The sequence below is a fragment of the Sabethes cyaneus genome, chromosome 2 (genome assembly GCF_943734655.1).
Source record: "Sabethes cyaneus chromosome 2, idSabCyanKW18_F2, whole genome shotgun sequence".
NCBI classification, from domain to species: domain Eukaryota; kingdom Metazoa; phylum Arthropoda; class Insecta; order Diptera; family Culicidae; genus Sabethes; species Sabethes cyaneus.
In genome coordinates, this window is record NC_071354.1 from 232,009,859 (window position 1) to 232,035,019 (window position 25,161).

Here is a 25,161-nt window from a genome sequence, read left to right on the forward strand (position 1 = left end):
CAAAGCCGTTCTGTATTGTGATGAATGATGAAACCTACATCAAACGCCAAAGTGAAAATGATCCCAACTTAGCCTCAAAATCTCTCGGGACCTCTCTAAAGTTCCCAACTACCTCGATTGTAAATTGCCCTTAGAATAAATGAAAACCACGCCTTTTTTGTTAGATTATAGTCACTTTAACAGCTTGGGTCATTCGTGCCTTCTGCGGGGTTGGAATTTGAACTCGGGTCCTCGGAGTGAGAGGTGTAACTAAATGCTCACCACTACACCGGGACTGACGTCGGAAATCACACTTCAAAATCCGAAAAAAGTTCTAAAAATTATCTCTAATTAGCTTTACAATCGACGGAAAAGCCTTCGAAGACCAAAAAAGACTGATAAAATGATTACTTTCATGTAACACTCGTTGGTGTCGCTGTCTTCGGATTACCACGGCGACATAAAGGGATATTTTACGCAAGTTTTTTCACTATTGACTACGACTCAGGTAAGCACTTACCACTTAATATTTAACTTCCATGCATCTCAGATTTCACTTCACAGGATGTTAGTATTGGTCAAAACAATGAACTTAAAGAAGGTCTTAAAATATTCTATCTTAGGTTTTTTACAAAATTCAATTTTTAAGTTTAATTAGGAGTCATCCCTTTTCAAATGATCTAACCCGTTGTAATCGTCCTCCTCCGATTTCAAGCAAATTTGATATAACTGTTCATTCCGACCCCAAATTCAATTTCCCAAAATTTTATTCGGATTGATCAATCCCCCTTGCAGTGACATGCAGTGAAAAATAAGTTTTTCGGAAAATCTGAGAAAAATGGAGAAACGTCACTGCAAGAGGGATTGATCAATCCGTACAAAACCTTCGGAAATTGAATTTGGGGTCGGGATGAACAATTATACCAAATTTGATTGTAATTGGAGATGGTCGATTACAACGGATATGATCACTTGAGAGGTGATGACCCCAAATAAACTTAAAAATTGAATTTTGTAAAAAACAACCCAAGATAGCACGTTATAAGACCTTCTTTAAATTCATTATTATGACCAATACTAACATCCTATGAAGAGAAATCTGAGGTGCATGAAAGTTAAATAACAAGTACCTTCGGACATAGCGTGATACCAGTGACAGTTCAAAGGCAATCCGATCAACAGGCATTTGAGTCTCCTTAAATGTCATGTACTTAAAAAGTACTTTGGCAAAATAAACGATTACTTTTCTGCTCTCATAGTGCTGTCAGAGCTAATTTGCAGCTGACTGACTGCCTGCCAAGAAGAAAGTGAATAGAATTTTAGAGACGCCAATTTACAACATCTACGCAATCGAGAAGCTAATCTACTACAGCAGCGTGCAGTAAAAAGTTTCAGGAAAGCTAATAAACGGTTCAATTACTGTGCTCTTATGTTGATGCTTATTGGTTACCCGAGCAATTAATAATGGCTGCGATCGATCCATGCAAAGCAGATGCGTCCAGATGCGGAAGAGCTCAGAGACGACTTTCATTGCTACTTAGGTCCCTTTGTAAAGTAAAGTAGTAGTAAAGTAAAGCGAGAATTTTATACCTAACGGTAGTTTTTCCATTAGATGAAAGGAATGATAGAAGAAAGTAAATGAAACTAAGGGATTTTATAGTATCCCTAGGGTGGGGCAAAACGAGAAGGTAAAAGAAAGGTTAGCAAAGGTCATTGAACCAGCACTTGCTAAATAGGGTCGTAGTTTGTTGCTTTTTACCAAACTAGGAAGTCCTCGGATTGAATCAGTCTCTAATTGGTGCCAATCAGAACAGGATTTGAACTCAACGAAAATGAAGTTGTGAATGATATGCAGCCACATGGTGTTTTGTTTTCACTTGCAAAATATCCGTTCCATACTGAGAAAGGGGCTTTCTAAGCGCCAAATAAAGTACGGATGTAAAATTTTTCGGAATGGAAAAAAATAATCAGAAATCGTATTATTATTACAATTCAATTTAATTGTGATCAGTGGGACGTATGCAAAATCCGAAAAATCTCGACTAACCGTTGCTGCTACTACACCTTTTCGTTCCACAGGCCTGGAAGCACTCAATTATATCATAGATTGATTTGAGAAATATGTACATAAAACATACGGTAGCGAAAAAATTTCCAGCAGAAGCATTTTCTTGGACCACGTTATTAAATTCACGCATCGAGACTCAGAAAATATTGAAAGAAAGCACGATAGCTAATCAAATGAACGATTAAAATGGATGAAATGGGACCTCTTTGCAGTATAAAAGTAATGCAGATATTCTCGTAAATCACTTCACCTTACTATGGAAACTTGTGGTTTATGGTTAGACGCGTATCAATGCTTTGGATGAATTTCAATTTTTTCATGAAGAATTTAGCACTTAATAACCACTCGGCTACTCCAGATCTAATCTAATCTAATCTCACACTAACGCAACCAATTCCTGAAACCATCCTGGAAAATGACGATTACTTGAATCAATCATTTTTCTTGTCAACGGCCAGGCCAACTGCGCAGCATGTACCGCAGAGAGAATTCCAAGGAATCAAGTGGAACCAGAAATAATATAAAATTTCATTAAACTGATTGAAATCAAGGGAAAGGAAGAAAGCGTGGACCTCCCGTACCAAACGCTTCCCATACAGATAACGATTTATTTACAGTCGTTGGGAGTATATTTGCTAATAAAGGTTAAGCGATACTCCGGACCCTCGGGGATAAACTAATGGCATTTAGACCAGAAGCCAGACTGCAATTGGCCAAGGTTATAGCACCTTATTTCGCTCTCTGAAAATAGATTTATCCTCCAAAAATATTAGTTTGAGTAATATAACACTTGAAAATAAAGTCGTGTAGTGAAATGGTTGCCTAAAACTACAGTTGTAAGGTTAGGAACTGAAAACCACACGATCCCGCACCTCCTAGATTGGCTACTCAATTGGAGTATTCTCAGGTATGGCCACGTGGAGGCGCTATCTATGGGTTTTGAATGGCTAGAGCTGTGTTGGGCGCTTTTTCCTAGTTGCCTTTCCCATTTCATGCCATTATTAATCACTCGACTACTCCAGATGATCATTAAGTATAAAAATTTTTAATAAAGAAACGTTTTCGTAGAAATAGGACTAAGAAAAAACATGACAGCGAACTTTTTTCACGTCCAACTGCACGCGTAGTTTGCTTCAATCTGCTTCAAATTGATTCTCTTTAAATATTCTTTAAAAACTCCTTGAAAACTTTAATTACTCGTTGAAACTTCCTTGAAAGCTTCTTAAAAACTGCCAAAAACTTATCGCAAACTCCGCAAAAATTCCTTAAAACTCCTTTTTACACCTTAAAGACTTTACAGAAACTTCTTAAAGGTCCTTATAAGTTCTTAAACCTCTTTAAAAATTTGTAAAAAACTTCTTAAAACCTCTTTGAAAATGCTACCTCAAAAAATCCATAAGACTTTTTAAACGCTCGTTAAATTTTTTAAAAACATCTTGAAAATTCGTTAAAAAACTTTTTAAAAACTCTGAAACGCCTTAAAATTCTTTAAAAACTTTTTAATACTCCTTTAAGATCCCCTTAAAAATTGTTCAAAATTTTTTAAAAGCTGCTTGAAATTCCTTTAAAACCTAAAAACTGCCAAAATGTTCTTACAAACTCGTAAAAAACTTTAAAAACCTTTTTAAAGCTTTTTAATAGCTCTTTAATAACGCCCCAAAAACTCCTTAAAAGCTACAGTTGAGTTTGTTTCGGCTTTGCTGTCGTAAATGCAAAGCCAAAATAAACTCTATTGAATGAATTACCAGCCGATAAAATTTTTTTAATTGCCTAAAAAGCTACTCAAAAAATTTTTAAAAATTTCTTGAACACTTCTTTAAAAGTGTTTCAGAGTCCTTAACATATCTTGAAAATTCGTAAAAAATATTTCTCAAAAAACTCTTGAAAAATTCTTTAAACCACAAAACTTCTTTATACTTCTTAAAAACTACTTCAAAACGCTCTAAGATCCCTTGAAAACTGTTTAAATTTTCCTAGAAAACTAGCTAAAAATTCTCAAAAAACTTTATAACAATAGATTTGAACTGAATGAAACCTTAACTTCCGTAAAAACTCCCTAAAATTCCTTTAAAATCCTTAAATAATAACATAGCATAGTTTGACCGCCCGTGAGTTGTCCCCGATTGATCTAGATCATTTGAAATTGCACAAAGAACCATCACAATGAGGCTTATGCGTAGCAGATCATTCTCAGTGTGCATTTTCTGGTAATCTAATTCTTAGTGATGATCAATAGCAAAGCTGACCACGCCCATACAGGTCAATTTGGGAGGGAAAGTAGTGTTAGCCCGACACTTGCTGCTCTGCATCATCCACAAGTGTCTCAGGAAGGAGTTGTTGTTAGCGGAAAGGAAATGATCTGCATCCACGGAGGCAGATAGTGCGATCACTGTCATTCGAGCTCACGTACGATTTGAGGACGTGTTTGGTTACGTGGCCATTGCGAAACAGGTAGTGGAAATCCGAAATACCGAATGAGACTTTTGATTTATAAAACTTACATAGAAACTCTGGCTACTTTATTAGGGAGCTGTTTAAAACCTATTAAGTTTTTGAAATTCGATAGTCATATGACAGAAATTTTGCGCGATGTTCCTAGGTAATCGATTTCACGACTTAAATGCACGTTTATAAGGCTTCTAAAAAAGTTCCGGTCTGTAAATGTGCCATTGCTAAGTGTGGTCAAATTCAAAATGTCCTTCAATAACATTCCGCTGTCGGAAAAATGCAACGAGCGAGACACGAAAGCAAACGATGCTGAATTACCGTACGAAACGATATTCAATATGTAAGCACCGGTTGTATGAGACTAACCTGGATATTCGAAAATTTTCTTGTAAAGCCAGTAATTACGAAAGTTAAGATCGAGAATGCACCTTTTTTATAAATTTAATATAATGGTAATGGTACTACATAATCAACCATAATTTGTTAATTTATATCGAAAAATATGCACATGCGAGGTTTACGGTGGCTCGAAAACCTTGTGACAAACTTGAATTTATCATACCTGAAATTAAAAATCAGGCACAATGAAACGAGCCAGTATAGTCCCTAAGTTGATAAGCATTTCCTCCTATCAACGCTAATATGCAGAGATATAGCGCCCTCCACGCTTTCCTATAAAGTCTTTAAATAATCGTTAGAAACTCCTTAAAAACTTCTTAAAAACTTCCTTAAAATGCTTTGCAAGTTTCTTAAAGTTCAGTTTCTTCTCAAGCACTCCCTAAAAAGTGCATTAAACTTCTTGATAATTCGTCAAAAAACTTCTTTAAAATTCTTAACGCCTTTTTTTGTCGGAACGCCTTAAAAATTCTCCTTATTAATTCTTAATACTGCTGAAAAACACTGTAAAATCCTCTTTAAAAATTGTTCAAAATTTCTATAAAAGCTGCTTAAAAGTTCTTGAAAAATTACTTAACAATAGATTTAAACTGTTTGAAATTCTTACGAAAATTTTTCTAAAAAATTCCTGTAAAGTCCTTAAAATTCGCAAAAAAAACCTTTAAAACTTTTTAATACTCCTTAAAAATTCCTTAAAAAAGTCCAAAAATTCCTACTGTTAGAAATTTTCTTAAAAGCAATTCATAAAATACTGCATAACGATTTATATGCCGCTAAATACTGGCTGAAAGTTACTTGAAAACTGCTTTAAATATTCATCAAAACTACTCAAAAAGTCCTTGAGAACGGCTTCAAAACTCTTTAGGCAACTGACTAAAATCTACTCAAGAAATACTTATAGACTGCTTTAGAACTGCCTGAAACCTTTAGAAAATTACCCTAAATCTTTAAAAATCCTCGAAAGCTGCTCAACAACTTTTCAAATATATAATTTTCTTACTGAAAAACTTGCAAAAACAAAGTATAGAACCGGGTATAACCGTCCTTTGACATTACCCTTCTTTAATGACAGACTTCACAGCCGGTTATTAGCGTATAAACCAATTACGGGACTAGTGCAATGTTCCTTTCCTACTTACTCTAGCAACACTGCCATGCGCGATTCGTGCATACGACGACTGGTTTGTCAAACCAGCGTCGTATCTCGAAGCTAACTGGACGGAAAACATTCTCAAAATTGACCATAAACTTTAAAAAGTTTGCAAAAACTTGCAAAACTCGTCCAAAAACTGCGCTAAACTGTACAAAATTACCAAAACACAATCGAAAAATTGGATAAAGCTGCCCAAAACCCGGTTAAAACCTTGCTATAAACCACCCAAAAATTGTACAAAGCTTCTTTATAAAACAAAAATGCTGTAAAACAAAATGTAATTGAAATTGTTCTTAATTTGCCAAATTACTGTCCGAAAACCTTGTGAAAATTGTCCAAAAACTCAGAAACTTCCAAACAATTTCTCGGGACTAAAAAACTTCTACAATTGCCTAAAATCTCCCTGAAGTTTTTTCGAAAACTGGTTAAAAATGTAATGAAAGTGGACCAAAAACTTATTGAAAACTTCGGGTAGAAAATCCGAAAACTTTTTGCAAAACTTTCCAGTTTGCCTGATATCCGCCCAAAAATTGCCCGAAACCGGCGCATAAACTACCCAAATATTATTGCATAAAGCGTGCGAATGTACCTACTTCCAAAAATAAAATTTTCCGAAAAGAAACAATTACACAAAATTTGAACAAAATCGGAACACTTTTTAATTTTGATAGGACTTTTTCATGAAACTACTGTGCATTTTCACGTGCAAACGACATTACCGACATATTTAAGCGTTCAACGCTACTTGTTTATGAGCATTTTTAAAATTTATTGTACAGTTTGTTTTCTTTTTTATTTACTCGTATATGACTGTACAGTGATGGGGCTCGCACGGTTGGTACCCGAATGTTTTACTCACTAAACTACTGCCGCCCGTTATATTTCATAGTATTAAACAAAATTTTTCACGGTGATGGAAAACTTCAACGAAAATTCTTAATTATTTTGTTCTACTTTATAGATTATGTTTTGAAATGTTTTTCTTTATCGTCAATGCCTAATTTTTCCTCATTTTTTTTTCTTCCATACGCAGTTCAACATCGCCATCGACGACCAGCCGGACGTTCTGAAGGAAACGAAGAAAGTGCTCGAAATCAGCCAGCATGAGTCGATCGTTGCGCGGCTGCCGCTGTGCGTAGAGATTTCCCTCCAAACGGTCGAGGGTGATAATATGATACTGGAGGTTTGGTCTCTCAGCGTACAGAAGGACCAGTGCGATCTGCAGCTGCGGGCGACCCATGCCATCTACAACCGTATGGGACTGCTGTTGAAATCGTTGCTCTCGGTTACACGTTCAACGCCCGCCTATAAACTTTCCCGCCGGCAGAGTGCCGATTCGTACCAGATTTTCTACCGGATCTATATCGGTGAACCGCAGACCCATCAGCTGGGTGAGTACCGCCTACCGTAAGCCGCTAGCTTAAGTAGCTGAGAAGCCCTTTTAGTTTTGATCCGAGAGTTGGTGGTTGATCGACATAGTGGCTTTTGTGGTGAGGATCTGTAATTTGTGACAGAAAAGTGAAAGGGAGTTGGTTTGCTTTATCCCATACTTAGAAGGGATTTTATAATTCAAACTTTTTAGCTTAGATTTTGAGCATTTCGGCGACTCGATATTCTACAATCTCTATAGTCTCAGTGAACAGGTGTATAAATAGCTGAATCAGAGAACGGCCTTTCAAATCGTTTTGTAAACTCGCGTGGAATTGCTCATGAACAATTCCATTATAACGGAAAGTGGTTCCGTTTACGCTCAATAAACACCTGTGCGAAACTATATAATGGTCCGAATTGGTTTGTTCGAAACCAGCTTTGATTGGATTAGAAACTACTTTGGTGCTATTACCTAATGAACGCTTAATCATAGTCAATCAAAACCTAGAAGTTAGAAATATGATTAGTGATGTACGGACAGCTAGGCATTGCCATTTCTGGAATCACCAATCACGATCCTACCGCGTGAACAAAACACCAAAACCAAGATCAAGTGTTGGTTGACCTGACCGGTTGGGGTGAGCAGTAACAATTCAGTTTGTCCTTGTGCGTTCGCAAAAAAAAACCGCACATCATCGTCGACGTCGTCATCGTCATCGTCATCAGGTTGGCACTCAGCAATGTACGACACTAGTAGTTCCTCGGTGTTGGCTCAGCGACCGACTAGATAGTCAAGTCACGTATGCGTAGTGACGTCCTTTGGTGCTTGCTAGGCAAATCCCCGAAGAAGCTAGTGCAGGGGAAAAACCCAACAACCGGTCACTCGTATCCACAGTTGCTTAAAAACAAGTGCCGTGTTGCCTTCAACCACGCATCGCCGAAGACAAGCGAAGGCTTTTTAAGTTGTTGAAAGATGTCAATCTTGTGCATCCCACAGAGGATTACCTGTTCATATTTTTCTAGTTTCTTCACTATTTATTTGTCTGCATTTCTTATTGAAACAACTAATGCATCTTATGGTTTGCGAAAAAAAACGCTAATATTTGCAATCACTGTGTATGATTTGCTTAGCCAAATCACACCACACTCAGATCTGGAGTCTGTGCAAGTCATCATCAACAAAGCACAGAATCAACAAATTAGGTCTAGAACATTTCGCATTGTCAACTCTACTCGTGATTGACGTCATCGAGTTAATCGAATTCAATCGAGGCAAATTTCGTTCGTTCCATTCCTACCCAAAAAAACAGCAGTCGAGGGGACGATCGTGGAGTGAAACTTCCCATTCATAACTGCTTGCTGCTGGCCCACCAGCAAAGAAGCACGAGGTAGCAATAATACTTTCACTCCAATCATTTGCTAAATGAGAAATCGCTGGAATTTCATTCAAGGCAGCCAATCCAAACCAATGCAGTGCAGTGCGGTGCGCGATGTTGGCGGGCTGCCATACTGCGGAACGATCTATTTCTGATTTTGGAGTACATTAAATGATTACCCACATCCATTCACCCGGCCGCGGAGCAGCAGCGAAGATCATCGCCACCTGTGCCGTGCTGTGCTGTTCGGTGGCATGGCGATTCCGATCGTTTAGATGCGATTACTACAACAAAAATTCCATTCATTTGTTGTCCGTCTTGTGTGTGTGTGACTTTGCTTGAAAGTAAGCAGTATGGCAGCAAACCGACGCCATCTTCGGCGTCGACGGTGCATAACCCGTTTCGACGTTGTGAAACTCATCTTCAGCGCTTCTGCTTGGTTCATAGTAACCTCGATTGGCATCAGTGGGGCGGGACTTTTGAATATTGAAGCTTTATTAGGTGACCTGACTATTAAGATTGCTGGATAAGCCGATATCTTTAACAAAGTTTCTACATCGCAATTTGAACCACTTAAAATAAAACACGATAAATTCTCTCCGTGCATTACTTAGCACTATATATGCAGTTAACCATAAAAGGATAGAGGAAAAAAGTAAATTGCCTTCATCTCAATTCTCCATTCATAGAGTTTCTACGACCACCACGGTGCTGCTCTGCTGCTATGTTGGGGCAATCGACACCAGTTGCTGCTTTCATGGTGGACAACGTGAGCGTTGTGCCGAGTGTCGATACCGAAATACCCCCGGGGGCTAATGCACAGGTAAACTGCCGGCTGCCGTAAAATGATTCATAGTCATTATAGACCGTAGCTGGCGGCGCTTTGTTTTAGAGCAGCAAGTGGGCAAAATTATGACCAGTTTCGCGCTGCCTACTCTTGCTGTGCAAAATAGAGCAGCGTAGAGCAGAGCAACACAACAAATTGATTAAAAAAATGTTTCTCTTCCATCGTCGTCAGCGGCGTCGCTACGACCTTGCGGTTCTATTGCGCTATACGTTGAAGCTGGCTGCTAGTTACAATATATAGCTCTATAATAGCCCTCCCCCCCCAACGTAACATTATGGCTCAAGCAGCCGTGCAAAGTCCAATAATGCACTGACTGAATAAACATGAAATTGTGGCAGGCAGAATGAAACGGTCCGCTGCATCCGCCTTTGGGCGGCTGGTGGACCGACGATGACGACGACGACGACGACGCGACGCGATACGGTGTGACGGATTACCTTCACAAGGCTGAATTTTGACGTTCTGAGCTTTCGGCCGGGAGCTGCTCTGCAGTGGCGAGTGACGGCGACGACCTCCATTGTTGGATGCCTGGCTGGTTAGCTGGTCGGCTGGTCGGCCCTCGGCCACTAGAGCGGATTACCTTCGCCGAGGGCGCGTCCTGTGTGTGGTTTGTTACGTTTTTTTGTGGAAACTCATTTATTTCTTTAACGTATTTTTAATTGGCTTTCGACCTTTGACACTGAGCAGATGGATGTAGGTAGCATGTGATGCAATTATGTAACAATTATAATCTGAGTGTTTCACAGTGGCAACTTTGCAGCAGTTTTACGTATTACTTCCCGCGAATAACTTCTTCTGTTATCTATCTAGAAGTGTCTTGGGCGCACTGGTTTTGACGTTTCTGTAGTGATTAGCTTTGAAGGATTTTTAAAATGATGTTTTCCATGCAAGGATCTAGAAGCTAAACTCGATACAAGTTCACTATAGAACATGGCTATCGTGAAATGTTTGTCACTGAAAGACTATGAATTGATAAAGTATCAAATCGTATGTTTTTCCAACAATTACAGAATTTAGAATTTCCTTCCTGTGGTTCAAGGGTTACGCAAAATTGGAGATCATTGGAGATCACGGGACTTGAAAGAAAAGTTTGTTTCGAATCCGATTATAATTGGTTATAATTGGCGTAGTTCAATTCACGGATTTCTGCAGAAGGATTCCGCGGAACTTTTCCCTTCTTTATCGACAGACTTCGCAGTCGGATGTTAGGGTACAGGAGAATTACATGGCTAATGAAACGATCCTACTGACCACCAAGGTTCATTCGGCAACTGATTTGTCTCACTTCGTAACTCAAAGCTAACTGGGACGAAGTGATGTAATTACATTGTTAAAGATGCTTTTCATATGAAGAGCAAATATTCTATATTGCTTCCTTGAGGAACGCCAGGTTTTTTTGTAAACACGCGCGTAAATATAAATCAACTTGTTTTCTTTTTTTTTTTTTTTCAAACCGATGCAAGAGGATCTAAAGTCGAGTAGAATGGATGAAACCAGTCGACCAGCATAATTTCAAAGAGCATTCCAGCCACTCTTCCTGAACGGGAAACATAAATGATCGTTCGTGATATCGGGATATTTGTCATGCGCAAAGGACTTGTTGAAAATATAGTAACACGGTTATTTCTAACACGCAGCGACAAAAAATAGCCGCTGGTCAGTTAGATGCTGTCAGATACAGCGGAGAATGATCTGCAGTCATGGGCTAAAATGATCAGGATTTTACTGTATTTTTAATGAATGGGCTATACCGTGCTGCCAAAAACTATTATTTTTGCCAATATCGGAATCTCACTCTCATTGTATTTGTTCTGTTTCATTGAATTGAGTTCTGCAAAATAATTCAACTCTTTAACAACACAATAGTAGCGGCAATTACAAAAGCCATAACAAGCTTGGTTAGGCTTTACGAAAACTCAAATAACTCTGCATTAAGGGTATGTTTGTCCGCACTAACAATGATCGAAAAACAAGTTCGTCATTTTGACGTTATCCAATCTCGTTCCTACTCTATTCCATACGAAGGACTGCTGGTGAGATTGTTCTATTTTTACCATATATACCACATTTCCTCTTAATATCATATTATTAATAGTATTATTATTGACATCATAAATGTGGAAGGCTGGATGATGGAGTGGATTGCCAACCTGAATCCTTAAGGTCTGAAGCAAATATGGCACTTCTCAACTCAAAACAAACAAATCATCACGTGGGTTAAAGTTGGTACAGCGAAATTGATTATTACATGGAAGGACCCTAATGCTGGAAGGCGACTCTTATAACCCCGGAATGCGCACAAGTGCCTCTGCTTGTGGGTCCGCCCAATCCCTTTTGGCCCTTCTGCAGCAGCATTAGTGTGAAATACATTTGATAATCAAATTTGGATCTACTGTAATTCTACCTACAGACATTGGCAAGTCCTTGAAATGATGGTGGCTTTCCCCTACTACTACTACTTAACGTTATCCAATCTCGTTCCGTCCCACCCGAACGTGTTTTGTCCTGTTTGCCTGACTTGTTTTGGAACATGCAATGCCGTTAAGGAAAGAAAATTGACTCATATACTCAGCGTTGATTGGGAACCTTCCAGATTTGTTTGATTCTCCACATGCCTAGCCAAACAAACGAAGCTCAAAATCTTCCAGATTTTTGCTAAATTTCCATTTCAAGTGAATTTTTTCATCTGCGGTGAATAAAATCTCCAAGCCATTTTTCAAAAACTGCTTATGTGTCAGACCAAATGACTGCCAGATTTCTGCAGGACAATTTTTTCTCTCGTTTGCTATAGTTTTGTAAAAAACTGTTGGGAATCCTGCTCATAGTAGCCAGTCTGTGATGTATGTGTCGTCTGCGTTTGGGGAGATAAGAAATCATAGAAAAAGTGAGTCAAAAGCTAAGTTTACTGGACAGAATATTTTACTGGACTAGCATAGGGAAAGAAACCCTCACTCGGTTTGTTTACAGTTTACAGATTGGCCATTTTGAAAACTTGATACCGAAATCTCCAACTCAGAATTTGGAACATTGGATTTTCTTTTTTTTTAACACATTAAGCACTACCGTCGTGGTTGTAAGCTCGATTCTTGATAGAATCAGTTCATTCGATGTTTGATGATTGAGTACATTGGGTTTATTCTCAAGCTCCCACCACATGCTTCTTACTTCGTATTGAATTGTAAATTTTAACAACTAATGGTGGTTCTTGTCAGGGCTAATTATAAGAGTGGTACTGGCTTAAGGTGCGTAATGAAACCTCTTGTCCAAGGGTAAATTATAACTAGGTTCCGCACAAGTATAAATTTGTTTTTGTTGCCGACAAATTTGCAGGAAAATTTATGATTTGGCAGGCCATTGCAGATGTGGCAGAAGCACGAAAGTTTTCGTTACAAATAAGACAATGACGTCGGAACTGTACCATTTTGCCGTTCATTCAATGGTGGCGTTTTGGTCAGATTTGGCAAGCTTACAGCAAAGTCGTTCAAGAATGATATGCAAAGAAAGGGGTCCAGTTTGTTTCGAAAGACCTTAACCCACTCAATTGCCCCCAATTCCACCCTATTGAGAAATACTGGGCAATCCTGTAGCGGAGACTCAAGGCAAAAAGAAAAGTTGTCAAAGACATCAATCAGAAGAAGATCTAGTGGAATAAGATAGCCAAAACGATGGACGAAAAAAGTGTGCGCTGCCTAATGAGCTATATTAAAGAAAAAGTTTGAGAGTTCCTTCAAAACCGTGACGAATAATTTTATCCGAATTTTTTCTTAAAAGTATGAAGAAAATACTACATTTGTGTAAGAAAAGATCTTAAATTCAATAATAAATAACTGAAATACACGCAATTGTTTTTGTTCCAATACTATCTGGCGCAAGCTTTAGCCTGCAAATAAAGTTAGATTATGCAAATACACTGAAGTCGATTTTTACGCGGTTTTTTACGCGAATTTCGGAATTTGCGCGGTTTTTTTACGCGAATTTTGGAATTTACGCGGTATTTTTAACGCAAATTTCGGAATTTACGCGATTTCCGAAATTTACGCACAGTCTCGTAGCGTCTTTCTGCATAACCACTCACAAGGCAAACAACTCGTGAGCAGCCAGCTGCCCGTAAGCGCTAGCGGCACACTGGGATACAGATGTTGCACTACTTTTTGTTTTATTCTTCATCTTATGCCCTCGATTTTACACGTGGGTGAGAGTGCGAGTCCTCGCGAGTGATCGGTATCAGTTGCTCAGGCTGCAATGAAGTGCGATTGCGACGCCCGTGGCTGTTAGCTAAATACACACTCGCAAAAATCGTTGCAGTGCATGAATAAACAAGAGCGGGAGTCCGAAAGGAATGCTTATGCCGGCGTGTTCATTAGAACAAGTACGCGTGTGTGAGAAAATTAGCCCACACAAGTGTGGGCTGCCTCATACCTTGCTGCTTCATCGAAGATGAATCTGCTGATTACGGATTCTGAAGAGATTCGAAAATTTCCCCCGAAAAGTTTCCAAATAATTTATTATCATTAATACCACTTTCCCACTACGTTTATGTGAGTGTTTTGATTGTTGTGTTTTGTTGCGAATAGATTTTCATCAGGAGGAGGTGGAGCGCAAATGGAAAGCGAAGAATGACGTAGGCGTATGAATCATGCACTGCAGGTACTACTTGGAATGATTCTCAAAATACACTTGTCGAAATTTGAGAGAGTACGATGGGTCGATCACGTCGCAAGAATACCGGATGACCATGCAGTGAATCTGCTCTCTTCTAGACCTTCATCGGCCTTAAGGGCCCCATGCACGTACGCATATGTTGGGTTGGAAACGAATAAAATGTTGGCGGGTCATTCAGGTCGAGCGACAAACCCAACATCTTCTTTTGCTTGCTTGCTTCGTGGTGCTCATACATGGGCGAGAGTGTTGACCGAGCATGAATTAACCAACATTTTCGGCGAACATGTTCGTATGTGTATGAGGGCCTTTAGGAATAGAGAGACCCTACTTACTAGATGGCTCGACCAGGTTGAAGCCGATTTGCTTGTGTCGAGATGCTCAACGAATTGGCGGCAAATAGCCCAGGACCCAATGCAGCGGAGAGTAACTCTAGATACACCACTTGCCATTCCGGCTTTATGCTGTTAGAGGAGAAGGAAGAAAGTTTTATATTAACCACTTATTTATTTAATGCTACAGTTTTTGACGTAGGACTACGTCTTTGTTTACTATACTGGGACTGGGTAGCACTTTGTAAAAACGAAAAATAGAAGTGTAACGTTTGAATGAAATATTTCAAACGCTAATAGCTACTATACTACTGAACGAAACATAACAGTTAATATGTCGTTTGATAGATAAAATGTCCAGCAATTTTATAGTAACATATTAATAATAATTTTTTATACGCTAAATAGTGAAAATGTGTGTAAAGTTTTAAGGCAGAATTTTCCCATACATTTCCCTTGTGATCGCCTAGCTTCACAGGCACGGACGACAATTAGATACACCAAAGGATTTGGATCCAAATGATAACCTTTGAGACCACTTTGTAAGCCACACTCCTTTTCCAATCCAATTGGCAACATCGATGGCTATTGACGACAACACCGACCCCGAAGACAAGCGGAATCAGCGGGCAATGGCCAACGTGAATCCCACACGATGCACTTTGCGTTACATTTTGCATTATCCCCATCGCAGACATGCGAAATTGTTCGATAGCTTGCTCAATCAGTGTCGGACAATCATTTAAGCAGCAGCAGCCGATATGGTTTCCTCCACCACCTACACTAGCTTACAAGTAGCAGCGGCAGTGCCAGTGACTATAAAATGGTACACTTGGTTCGCCGCCAGCTCATTTATCGCACTATCGCACTGACGGACGGTCAGAATTTTATTTACCGACGGCTATCGGACACTGAAGGCAAATGGAAACGGATCGACTGACGGGCAGCAAATTCAGCAGCAGGCCGTTGTGGTCTTAAACAGTTCTTATAAGAACTATAGTAATTGAAGAATGGAAAGATTTTTCTACACTTTCTAAAATGGTTAACGCTCCATTTTGCGTTATACCATGGTAACATGGGAAATGCTTGCTCATTCAGCGTCGGATAATCATTTGAGCAGCAGCAGCAGCAGTCGATCTGGTTTCCCCCACCACCTACACTAGCTTACAAGTAGCAGCGGCAGTGCCAGTGACTATAAAATGGTGCACTTGGTTCGCCGCCTGCTCATTTATCGCACTGACGGACGGTCAGTATTTTGATAAAACTAATCCATTTCTACTTTACAGTGATTTGGTATTTCCTATCACTCCTGTATTAGCGGACAACCATCATCCTAGAGTCTAAAGGACCGAATAGCGACATCCATCTATATATTGGCAACAGTAATTATAGTACTGATTTTTAAGAAGTGCTATCAGCTCAAACATAGTTCTTTTCAGGGCCGCCAAACAATTTCAAACGGTTTTTTTCAAAACCACCATTGATTCAATGAAGAATTAAATCAGAATATTTTGCTCTTCTTTTACAAATAAACACTCAAACAATGATACTCACAAATACTCAAATATGCATATGCCAGAAATGCAGTTTACATTAATCTTTGATTTAATGATCAGACATAAAGTTATACTTCATCGATTAAAACATGTTATCAATATAATGAGTATTATATGACACAGTCCTACGTCACCCTTTCGTACAACCCTTAGGGCTGTATACCTTGTAGTTTTTAATGTAGACGAAATGGCTCCCCCTCGAAGTGGCGCTCCAAGCAGTTGCTTGTTTTGCTTAAGGGAAGCGCCGGCCCTGTATATATATAAGAGGCTTGTCTGTAGCCAAAACGAGGGGCGCCATATATTTTCGTGGTTATAATCGCCCACATTAAGAAAAGATTTAAATCAATCATACCAGAATGCCGGAGGCTCAGATTGTTCGACCGCAAGTGTTTGTGAAGTCCCTAGCAGTACGCCTTTTAATCTCACGGCTGGTTTTCTTGTCCTCTATTGCCAGTGAGCCTTGGTACATGAACTCGTCGATTACCTCAAACTCATCCCAGTCGCTTAGTCGGTATTGTATTGGCTAAGCGGAGTCTATCGGGATCAATCCCGCTCGCCAGTCGCTAGCATGGCTGGCTAGCTAGACTGCTTCACATCGCAAAACCATCGCCTTGTCTAAGTCCCCTGCGAGATTCAAATAGATTTGACAATCCACCCAAGATTCTTACACAGCACTTGATAACATGAATCGAAGCCATGATAAGTCTAGTAAGCTTCCCTGGAAAGCCATTTTTTCCAGGATTTTCCATAGCTCTTGCCGGTTTACACTATCAAATGCGGCTTTGAAATTAATGAACAGGTAACGCGCAGGAACTCGGAATTCGGGGCACTTTTGAAGAATCTGCCGCAGGGTGAAGATTTTCGTCCGTTGATAGACCGACCCTCCATGAAGCCGGCCTGATAACTTACCCCGAATCTATTCGCTATTGGAGACAGTTGATGGAAGATGACTTAGGAAAGCAATTTTTAGGCGGTTTTTACAATTTAACTTATCGCCCTTCTTGTAGATACGGAAAATAACCCCGTCTTTCCACTTTTCCGGTAGTTGTTCTGTATCCCAAATCTTAGCAATCAATTAACACTAATAGCCGGTCAACTTGTCCGATCCTTTCGTTCTGCTTTGTTGTTTTTCTTTAACTTCGCACATCGATGGGGGCGGAAGGTACATACATAACATGATCACACCTTATCCAAGTAATTTAAAATTGGAATTATCTTTCAGTTAGGTATAGAAATATATTAATTATAAATCTTCGTTCGGTATGGTGGTGGTTCTGAAAAGTGCCGTTTTGAATATTTTTGTGGCCCTAAAAAAGACAGTTTTTTAGGGGCGAGAAGCTTGCTAGTGATTCGTTGTTCCTCCTTTTCGGGGCGTGCTCGTTGCAACTGTTGAGCCTTCCTTCTCAGTGTTGGAACACTGGCTATTGGAGTCGTTTGTAACTTTTTATTTCGGATACTCGCAGGTCGTCTCAATCCATTGTATTGTATTTTAATTTTGACGTAGGACTTCGTCTTTGATTTCTATATTGGGGTGCACTTTAGAAAAACGAAAAGGGAACATGTAACGAAAAGTGGTTATGGTTTGTTCGCTTATAACTCAGTCTTCTACTTCAGAATTGTCGCCATCCATGGATGTTTAGTAAGTCAAATTTGACAATTTCACACCCCTGATGGCAACAGGCATACAGGTCATCAGCATCGATTCATTCACTGTATCTTGCACTGAAAAGCTTTTACTAGCAACTATCACTACAGTCTGCCCCGCTAGTAATCCGTGCTGCCCGCTTACTTTCCATGTTAACTAAATTTGATCTTGAAACTTTACATACATTTTCACTATTAAGCGTATAAAAGATTATTATAGGTATGTTACTGTAAAATTGATGGACCTTTTATATATCCAACGACATATTAATAGTTATGTTTCGTACGTTATGTTCCGGAATTTCCAGATCGACTCAAAATACATCCAAATGTCCACTAAATCCTGTGATTTGATACTCCATTTGCCATATTTTCGAAGCGATTTCAAAATAACCACTTTTGAGTTCTGGTAGAACCGATGCCGGATGTTCCGGAGTGTGAGGCATAACCCGAGCAGGGTTTTAGAGCAAATTGGAAACAAAATTTGATATCTTGATGTAACGGATTTTGAATACTCGATGTGATTTCATTTTGGTCGACTTAGCGGTTAAAATATCAAAATTGATTGCAAAAATTCCACGCCGTGAAATTAAATTGAATACTACTTTTGCTATCAAAAATATCAAACGGAATACTAATCTTGCTGTTACACAATATTAATAGAAAAGCAGAATTAGTTATCATTTTACTATCATATCATCATCATTTTGCTATCATCAAATAATTTGAATCAACCATTTTACTAGAAAAAAATTAAGTGAGAATAGATTAATTTAAATATTGAAGGTTTATTTACATCATCATTTACATCATATAGAATCTACCAACACATTTTCTTTCAATAAAAATGGAAGCAAAATGATAGCAAAGTCTGATACATCATACGTGCCATTTTGAGTTGGTAACAAAACATGTTTTCTATTTGATATCAACAGCAGAATATGTAATAATTTTGATATACTTTTGTTGTCAATCCTTGCTCGGGAAGCCAGTGCTCTCAGGATAGTATAAAATTTAAATTCATAATTAGTGACCACAAATAAAATGGATAACTTTTGCGCAGTCAATTAAGCAGATTTCTAGTTTAATTGCATCTGCTACTGATTACGTCAAAAAAATCCCACCACGATCTGGAATATCTCCGGGAAAATGAAACCGTAATTTACTAGCATATTTTTTCATTAAAGGCCAATCTAACGTGGTTCTTCTAAGACTAGTTGCAATCGATTGAAAATCGGTGGAGATAGATCCAAAAGTGTAACTGAAAGTACCTTCATTTTTGATGTCGGGGACGTAAAGGTTAATCGATATTATCGGACATTTTTAAAGTTACCAAATACCATTTTTCCTTCCCCGCTTTGCATTTATGTTCGGGAAACAGCACTTTTTCCTTTCGCATTTTTAAATGCTACCGCAATTAAAGGACATACACCTGTGGCTGTGAGTACATGAGGTTCGACAGCTCGATCAATGAAAGTTAGCTAAGCCGTCAATCTGAATCCAAAGAGTCCAAAGCAAAGGATGTACTTATGTACTAAACTAACTAGACACAATGCTGAATGACAGTGTGAAAGGAGGTGTATTTCGTCACTAATGGATGGAGCAATAATAAAACTTTTAATCCTTGTTGTAAGTCTTCCACCGAAGATGGTGACAAGGGTTCTTAATTAGGTAAAGTCCGAGCTCAGCGAAAAAGTTTCGTGATTACACTTGACAACTAACTTTTTTTTCCAACAATCACACTTGCAGAGAATGGATTAATGGACTTCATTTCGAAAGTGTTAAAGTTTTCCAATTGCTGACCACAACAATGCATCAGAATCCTCTTCACCCAAAACAAAGAGGCTCTATGATTAAACTGTTGTTCTGATATGTAGGATGTATGATGTATTGTGTCGTTCACAAAGAGAATGACAATAAGCCAAATGGTGAGTGATGAGCATAATTATTGTTATCAATTACCATAAGGTACGTGACTTGGATCGAAAATTAACTAAATTTCACTGCACAGAGCAAGGTGGTGTTTCACAGCCGTCAGTTTCCGACTACATAATAATGCAAAGGAAGTGCTGTTCCCGGCATTGAAATTCAATAATTTGAGTTTCATTAGTTATGAAAAATGAATCGTTTCCTTCTAGTTTCGAAGGTAGAAAAAAACTTCCTTTCTTAGTCGGAACTGTGCAGCAGCCGATTGCGTGACATAATTCCTTAAGGTTGTGGCATTTATCTTGTCATGACAAAGTACTAATAGACACAGATAGAGCTTACAGCGATAAGCCCCCCAATGACAATTCCTAGCAAACGAGGCTTAAAATCAATGAGGAACGAACGCTAGCGTAGGTACATTCCGGCGGGCGAATGTATTTCACCGCTTCCCCGAGAGGTACATTTCTCGAGCAATCGATGTCCGGAATCGATGCCAAACAGTAAAAGTTTATAAAGTCGCAATAAATAATAATGATAATTATTTATTGCCTTTCGATGCGGTGTTCCTTTTCCTTCGGTTCCCCCGGTGCATGCATGTGCTTAGGTATTATACACAGTATGTGGGGCCGAATGCACCTAGCCTAGGCTGTGAGTGCAAATTAAACTGCAAGCCGAGAAAAACAATCTTCTCCGCTAAGTGGCAACCGGTTCGAGCCGGACCGCGGCACCGGTCGTGCGTCACTTTCGTCGTGCCCTGGCTGCCCGCGCGCGGTGTGGCGATCGTACTTACGAGGAAAATTGCGAACTTCAGAAAAACACGGTGGACCGACCCTTTCACAACAAGCTCACATGTTAGTGCAATGTTTGTTCAGTCATTCATTCTAGTTGAATATGTACCTAAGTTTGTTTGTCCTAATCTTCGAACCGTGTTGGGATGAAGGGCACTTCAAGAAGGTACTACCGTTGGGTGAGAGGGTTGATAACTGAGTAATTTAGTGCTCAAACTGGTTTCATTTTATCAATCTCACGTCCGGTTGATCATAAAATCAATATTTGAACATTAATCACACAAAACAATTGGCCCTTGGTGTGGATGTGTGTGCGATAGGGTTGGAGAGTGATGTTTTTTATGATTGCCGAGGAGGCGCGGCTCTTTGTTTCAGAGTTGAGTACTCTCGGTCGGCCGTCCGGGAATTGTTGCGCTCTTCCTTGTCGCCGGTTTTGTTAACTTTTGACATCCGATGTCAGTCGTGATAATCGTCCGCCGCATAGGCGGCAAGTCACGTTTTCTGCACTGGAATTGAGTGAAAAGGTGCAGTTTTGCATTTTAGATCTCCTGTGGATGCAGCAGCAGCGACGCTTGGGATGCTCTTCTTTGTCTAGAATAGAATTCTTATCGTTTCAGGAAGATGGGTCAACAGATTTCCGCACTTAGAATGCAGCGAATATTGAATATGAGTTTCGACGATTGTATTAATGCTAATAGTGCGATCACTTCGTAGATCACTTCGACTAGATTAGGACGGCTCAACAGGAATCGAAATGCATCGTGACTTTTGAGTCATTCAGTGACTTCAGGATCACATCTACCGGGCATGTTCCGTCAAGGTTCTAGCAGTATTAAATTACATGCCATCCGGAACATTCACCGGGCTCGTGCTTCGATATTCTCGCTGCTGCAGAACCAACTCGAAAATGTCAATAAACTTGCTTGTTTACCGTAGCCGAATGCCGGTACTATTATGATAATGAATCTGTTTACTTTCAGCAACAATTCGCACACATCTAGTTGACCTTTCTGTTGCCGCGAACAAAAGCTGTCCGTAACCGTGCGATGGCGATGTGATGTGACACACAGGCTCAGTCAGTTGGTGATCGAAATCCGAGAGCGAGCTTCGTCGTATGCGACTCTTCGGCGGCTGACCAATACAACCAGACGCCGCCGCCGCTGCCGCCGTCGACCGACTCTAACCGACCATCCATACGTGTAACGTGTGACAATCCCCAAACCGGATTGTTCTAACTGCTATGTAGTCTGCGTGTTGGTTGAGGGGTATTAAGCCGTTCGCCCCACTCATGGGGACTACCCGGAGAGCGGCGCGGCGGCTATCTTCTACTGGCAAGGTCCACCACCCAGAGCGTTTGAAGAAGATTCAAGCGGTCGTAAAACCTGTTTCAAGGAACTGAAATAACTTTTGCACACAAAAACCCCGCTCACAACACAAGGAAAAGTGGCCCAAGTTAAACGCTGCTGCAGGCAAGAGTCGTTACCATGCACGTGACGTGACGGGAGCTCATTTATTCGGGGCTGAAGGACGTACTCTCGCTTGCTGGTGGTGCGGCTTTGACTGCCGGTACCGGTACCGCACAACATTGTAGTTGCCGTTTCGCAGAAACCGGCTCAGCGCACAATAAAGCCACTCTGATACATTCAAGCTGATAAGATAACCGGCAAAAACGTAGGCAACTGGAAGGCAAAACCCATTTCACCTTCATATTAATTTTTGTTCCGAGATCTTTTGCCGAACTATGATTGCTATAATTTATATCGGCCGGCGCTCCGGTTGATTTTTCCGTTGTTTACTAACCCGCGGAAATTTTTATGCACTTCCTCATGAACTAGTTTCGCTGTCAGGCCGTCAATCTTTCCTGCATTCACTAAAATCAACACACAAACAGCCCGGCAGCACCCATACACGACGGACGCGGATACCGTTCCGGGAAGCGAGCGAGAAATGATCGTTTCCGTGTTCTGGTCGGAGACACGCAGCTGAGCTGCCGAAGCCCGGAGGGGTGCAGCACAACATGTCTCGGTGTGTTGATCACGCGAGCCGATCGTCAAAATTCTGTACGTTCTCGAAAATTACATTAACATACCGCGGTACGTCGTATCATGTGCATCGAAAGCAAAAAGGGAAACCCCCTGGGCGATCTATAAATAGTCCGCTGAGCAACATGTTCGATGGTCGAGCAGCTTGAACTGCATCTAGCCAGTTATCGATCTGGGCCTGGGCTGGGTGAGGGCGGGTGCCGGGTGGATAATTCAAGCTGCAACTGAGGAAGGGTGTTGAAATATTTATTATTCTTTTTGTTCATGTTAATTAATGGATGGCGATTCTAGGCAGGTATTCGATTTCAATTCTTTGTAGTCAAGCGAAAATGCACTTGTTTATACCCGTACATCGAAGTACACAACAATGGCAGACGGAAAAGCCAAAGCGTAATTATGCATTCCACCGTGATTTCCAGCTAACTATGCATTCCACTTCAACCTTTGAGAGCAGCATTCTGACAAGGCTTCACGACGGTATCAACATGCTTTGCATAATGCCGTCCGCCGGCTGAAGCCATTAGCCGATGGACTGACTGATGGAAAAGAAACATCGCGAACCGTGATGTAACTGTCCGTTCGTCCATCCGTCCGTCCGTCGGACTGGTACCGACTGATAGACGGAGTAATAAATTTCGTAGAAATCTCCCGAGAATTCCGAAGGCTTTGGGGATCAATTCCTTGACCCGACGTATGATGCCCTGCTTACATACAACATGCCACCGGCAGAACGGTGGTTCCCTAACTAACGAGGAGTGTCTCGTTACATGACAAGATTTGTAGTTTTTAATGTCTTGTTAAGGGATTTTAATTATGTTTATGCCGTAGCTCTGCGGGCCAGTCAGCCGGGCTGTGAGCAGTATGTTTTATTACCTTTGCTAAACAAATGACGTCCTACCGCTACGTAACACAGTCATAAAATACAGCTTGATACTGTAAACAGAGCACGGAATGCAACGAAGAATGTGGCGACATAAAATGCCGTCGTCGCTTAAGACTGGTTGTAGGTAATGGCTGTGTTTTCACTGTAGACTGCCCTAGACAACGTATCGAAAGGAAATGCGCCTACAGTCGCTGGGAAACATTATACTGGGGTGTAATAAAATATTTGTTTCTTTTTGTGCTTTTACATTCACATTTCGTTTCGCACAGGAAAGAAAATATGAATAATTGCTATTATGTGTGTTTTAATTACCATACTGCTTGCTGCCGGCTAAAGGCTTGTTCTAAGCCGAAGAGCCTACTTGAGAGGTTAACCCAAGACTTGCAGTTGGTGTTATGTGATTATCTGTGATTATAGTTGCATTTTATAACGCTGCAATGGGTTAAACGAGCGGATTATCTATGGCAGATAAGAAATTTTCTAAACACGTTGATGCCAATCAGCAAAGCGAAAACAGAACGGCTTCGATCCGCATGGAACTAGATCTTTTAATACTGGTTAGAATCGGTGTTAATTGGCGAGAAGAAGAGACATCCGAGTATTGTCGGTTCCTTGTTCGTTGTGCGTTGTGCCAAGGGCTGATGATGATTTGATGATTGAATGTATGTCTTTCGCTCCATCTTTTCGTGCAATTGCTAAAATGAGATCTACCAAAAAATGCTAAAAGCGGTAGGCTTAGTTTTATGGTGAAAAGAGATGACGGAGCACTTTGAGATGCTAATATTAAGTATGTTAATCGAGCACCAATCATCAAATTTGAACATTAGGCGTTACGGTTCAAAGCAGTCGGAGTCCGTTTTAATTGCCTTAAAGATTTTTACATTGTAAGTACAAAAATACCGATAACCAGGTGGTAGGATAGCTTTTTTAGTTCATTTACAAAGAGCGAAAAAAGCAGTGATCCCTGGGTACTCCCCTGTGGTACGCCAGAGATGTTACAAAACGAGTCAGAAAACTTCGGACCCGATCTTCACACTCAGCCTACGATACGAGCGCTAGGTACGAGTTTAGCCACTTGCAGAACGGAGCGGAAACTCCTAGCTTCTCAAGCCTTACAAGTTGGTAGGATTGCGTGATACATCAAACGGACGATCAAACGTTGCCTTCAGGTTCGTATACACTGCAGTAATTTGCACTCGTTCATTCATGCTGCGCAGGCAGAATGAAACGAAATCAACCAGTTTCGTAAAGTCAAAACGTTTTGGGAAAATCCCGTTCTAGTCAGAAGAAATGTAGTGTTGACAGTAAGTGAAAACCTTGTTCACATAAGGAAACATAACTGAATCTTTTCAAAGGGTAGGGACAAAGACCTATTTCCGAAGTTAATGATGTTCTAACTGTTTTGGGTCTTTCGAGGGAAGGCTTTAGTCTTCGATAAAGTTGTTCGAACAGTTTCGGAGTTCTAAAACAGATACTGAGGAAGCCTGCAAGTCGTAGGCGAAATACGTATCTGTCAAGAATAAATATACATAATAGAATTAAATTGAATAAGTTTTCTTTTTATTTAATTCCAAAAATCATTTTGTTTTTTACTAAACCAGCTCATGTGATTGGCTGAAGATTTGATCGATATGAATACATTATAAAAATTGACGAGCCTAAAAGTTCATTTGAAACGAATTCCATTAACTTC

The 25,161-nt window shown here is 40.1% G+C and overlaps 1 protein-coding gene across 2 annotated transcripts in view; it reads left to right on the plus strand.

Annotated features, from left to right (window-relative positions):
- Positions 1 to 25,161, plus strand: part of LOC128738234 (autophagy-related protein 13 homolog) — a 123,584-nt gene that overhangs the window by 46,422 nt on the left and 52,001 nt on the right. For both annotated transcript variants that reach the window (XM_053833223.1, XM_053833224.1), the window contains exon 2: positions 7,078 to 7,435. In XM_053833223.1, coding sequence (XP_053689198.1) covers positions 7,078 to 7,435 — 358 coding nt within the window. The remainder of the gene's footprint in view (positions 1 to 7,077; positions 7,436 to 25,161) is intronic.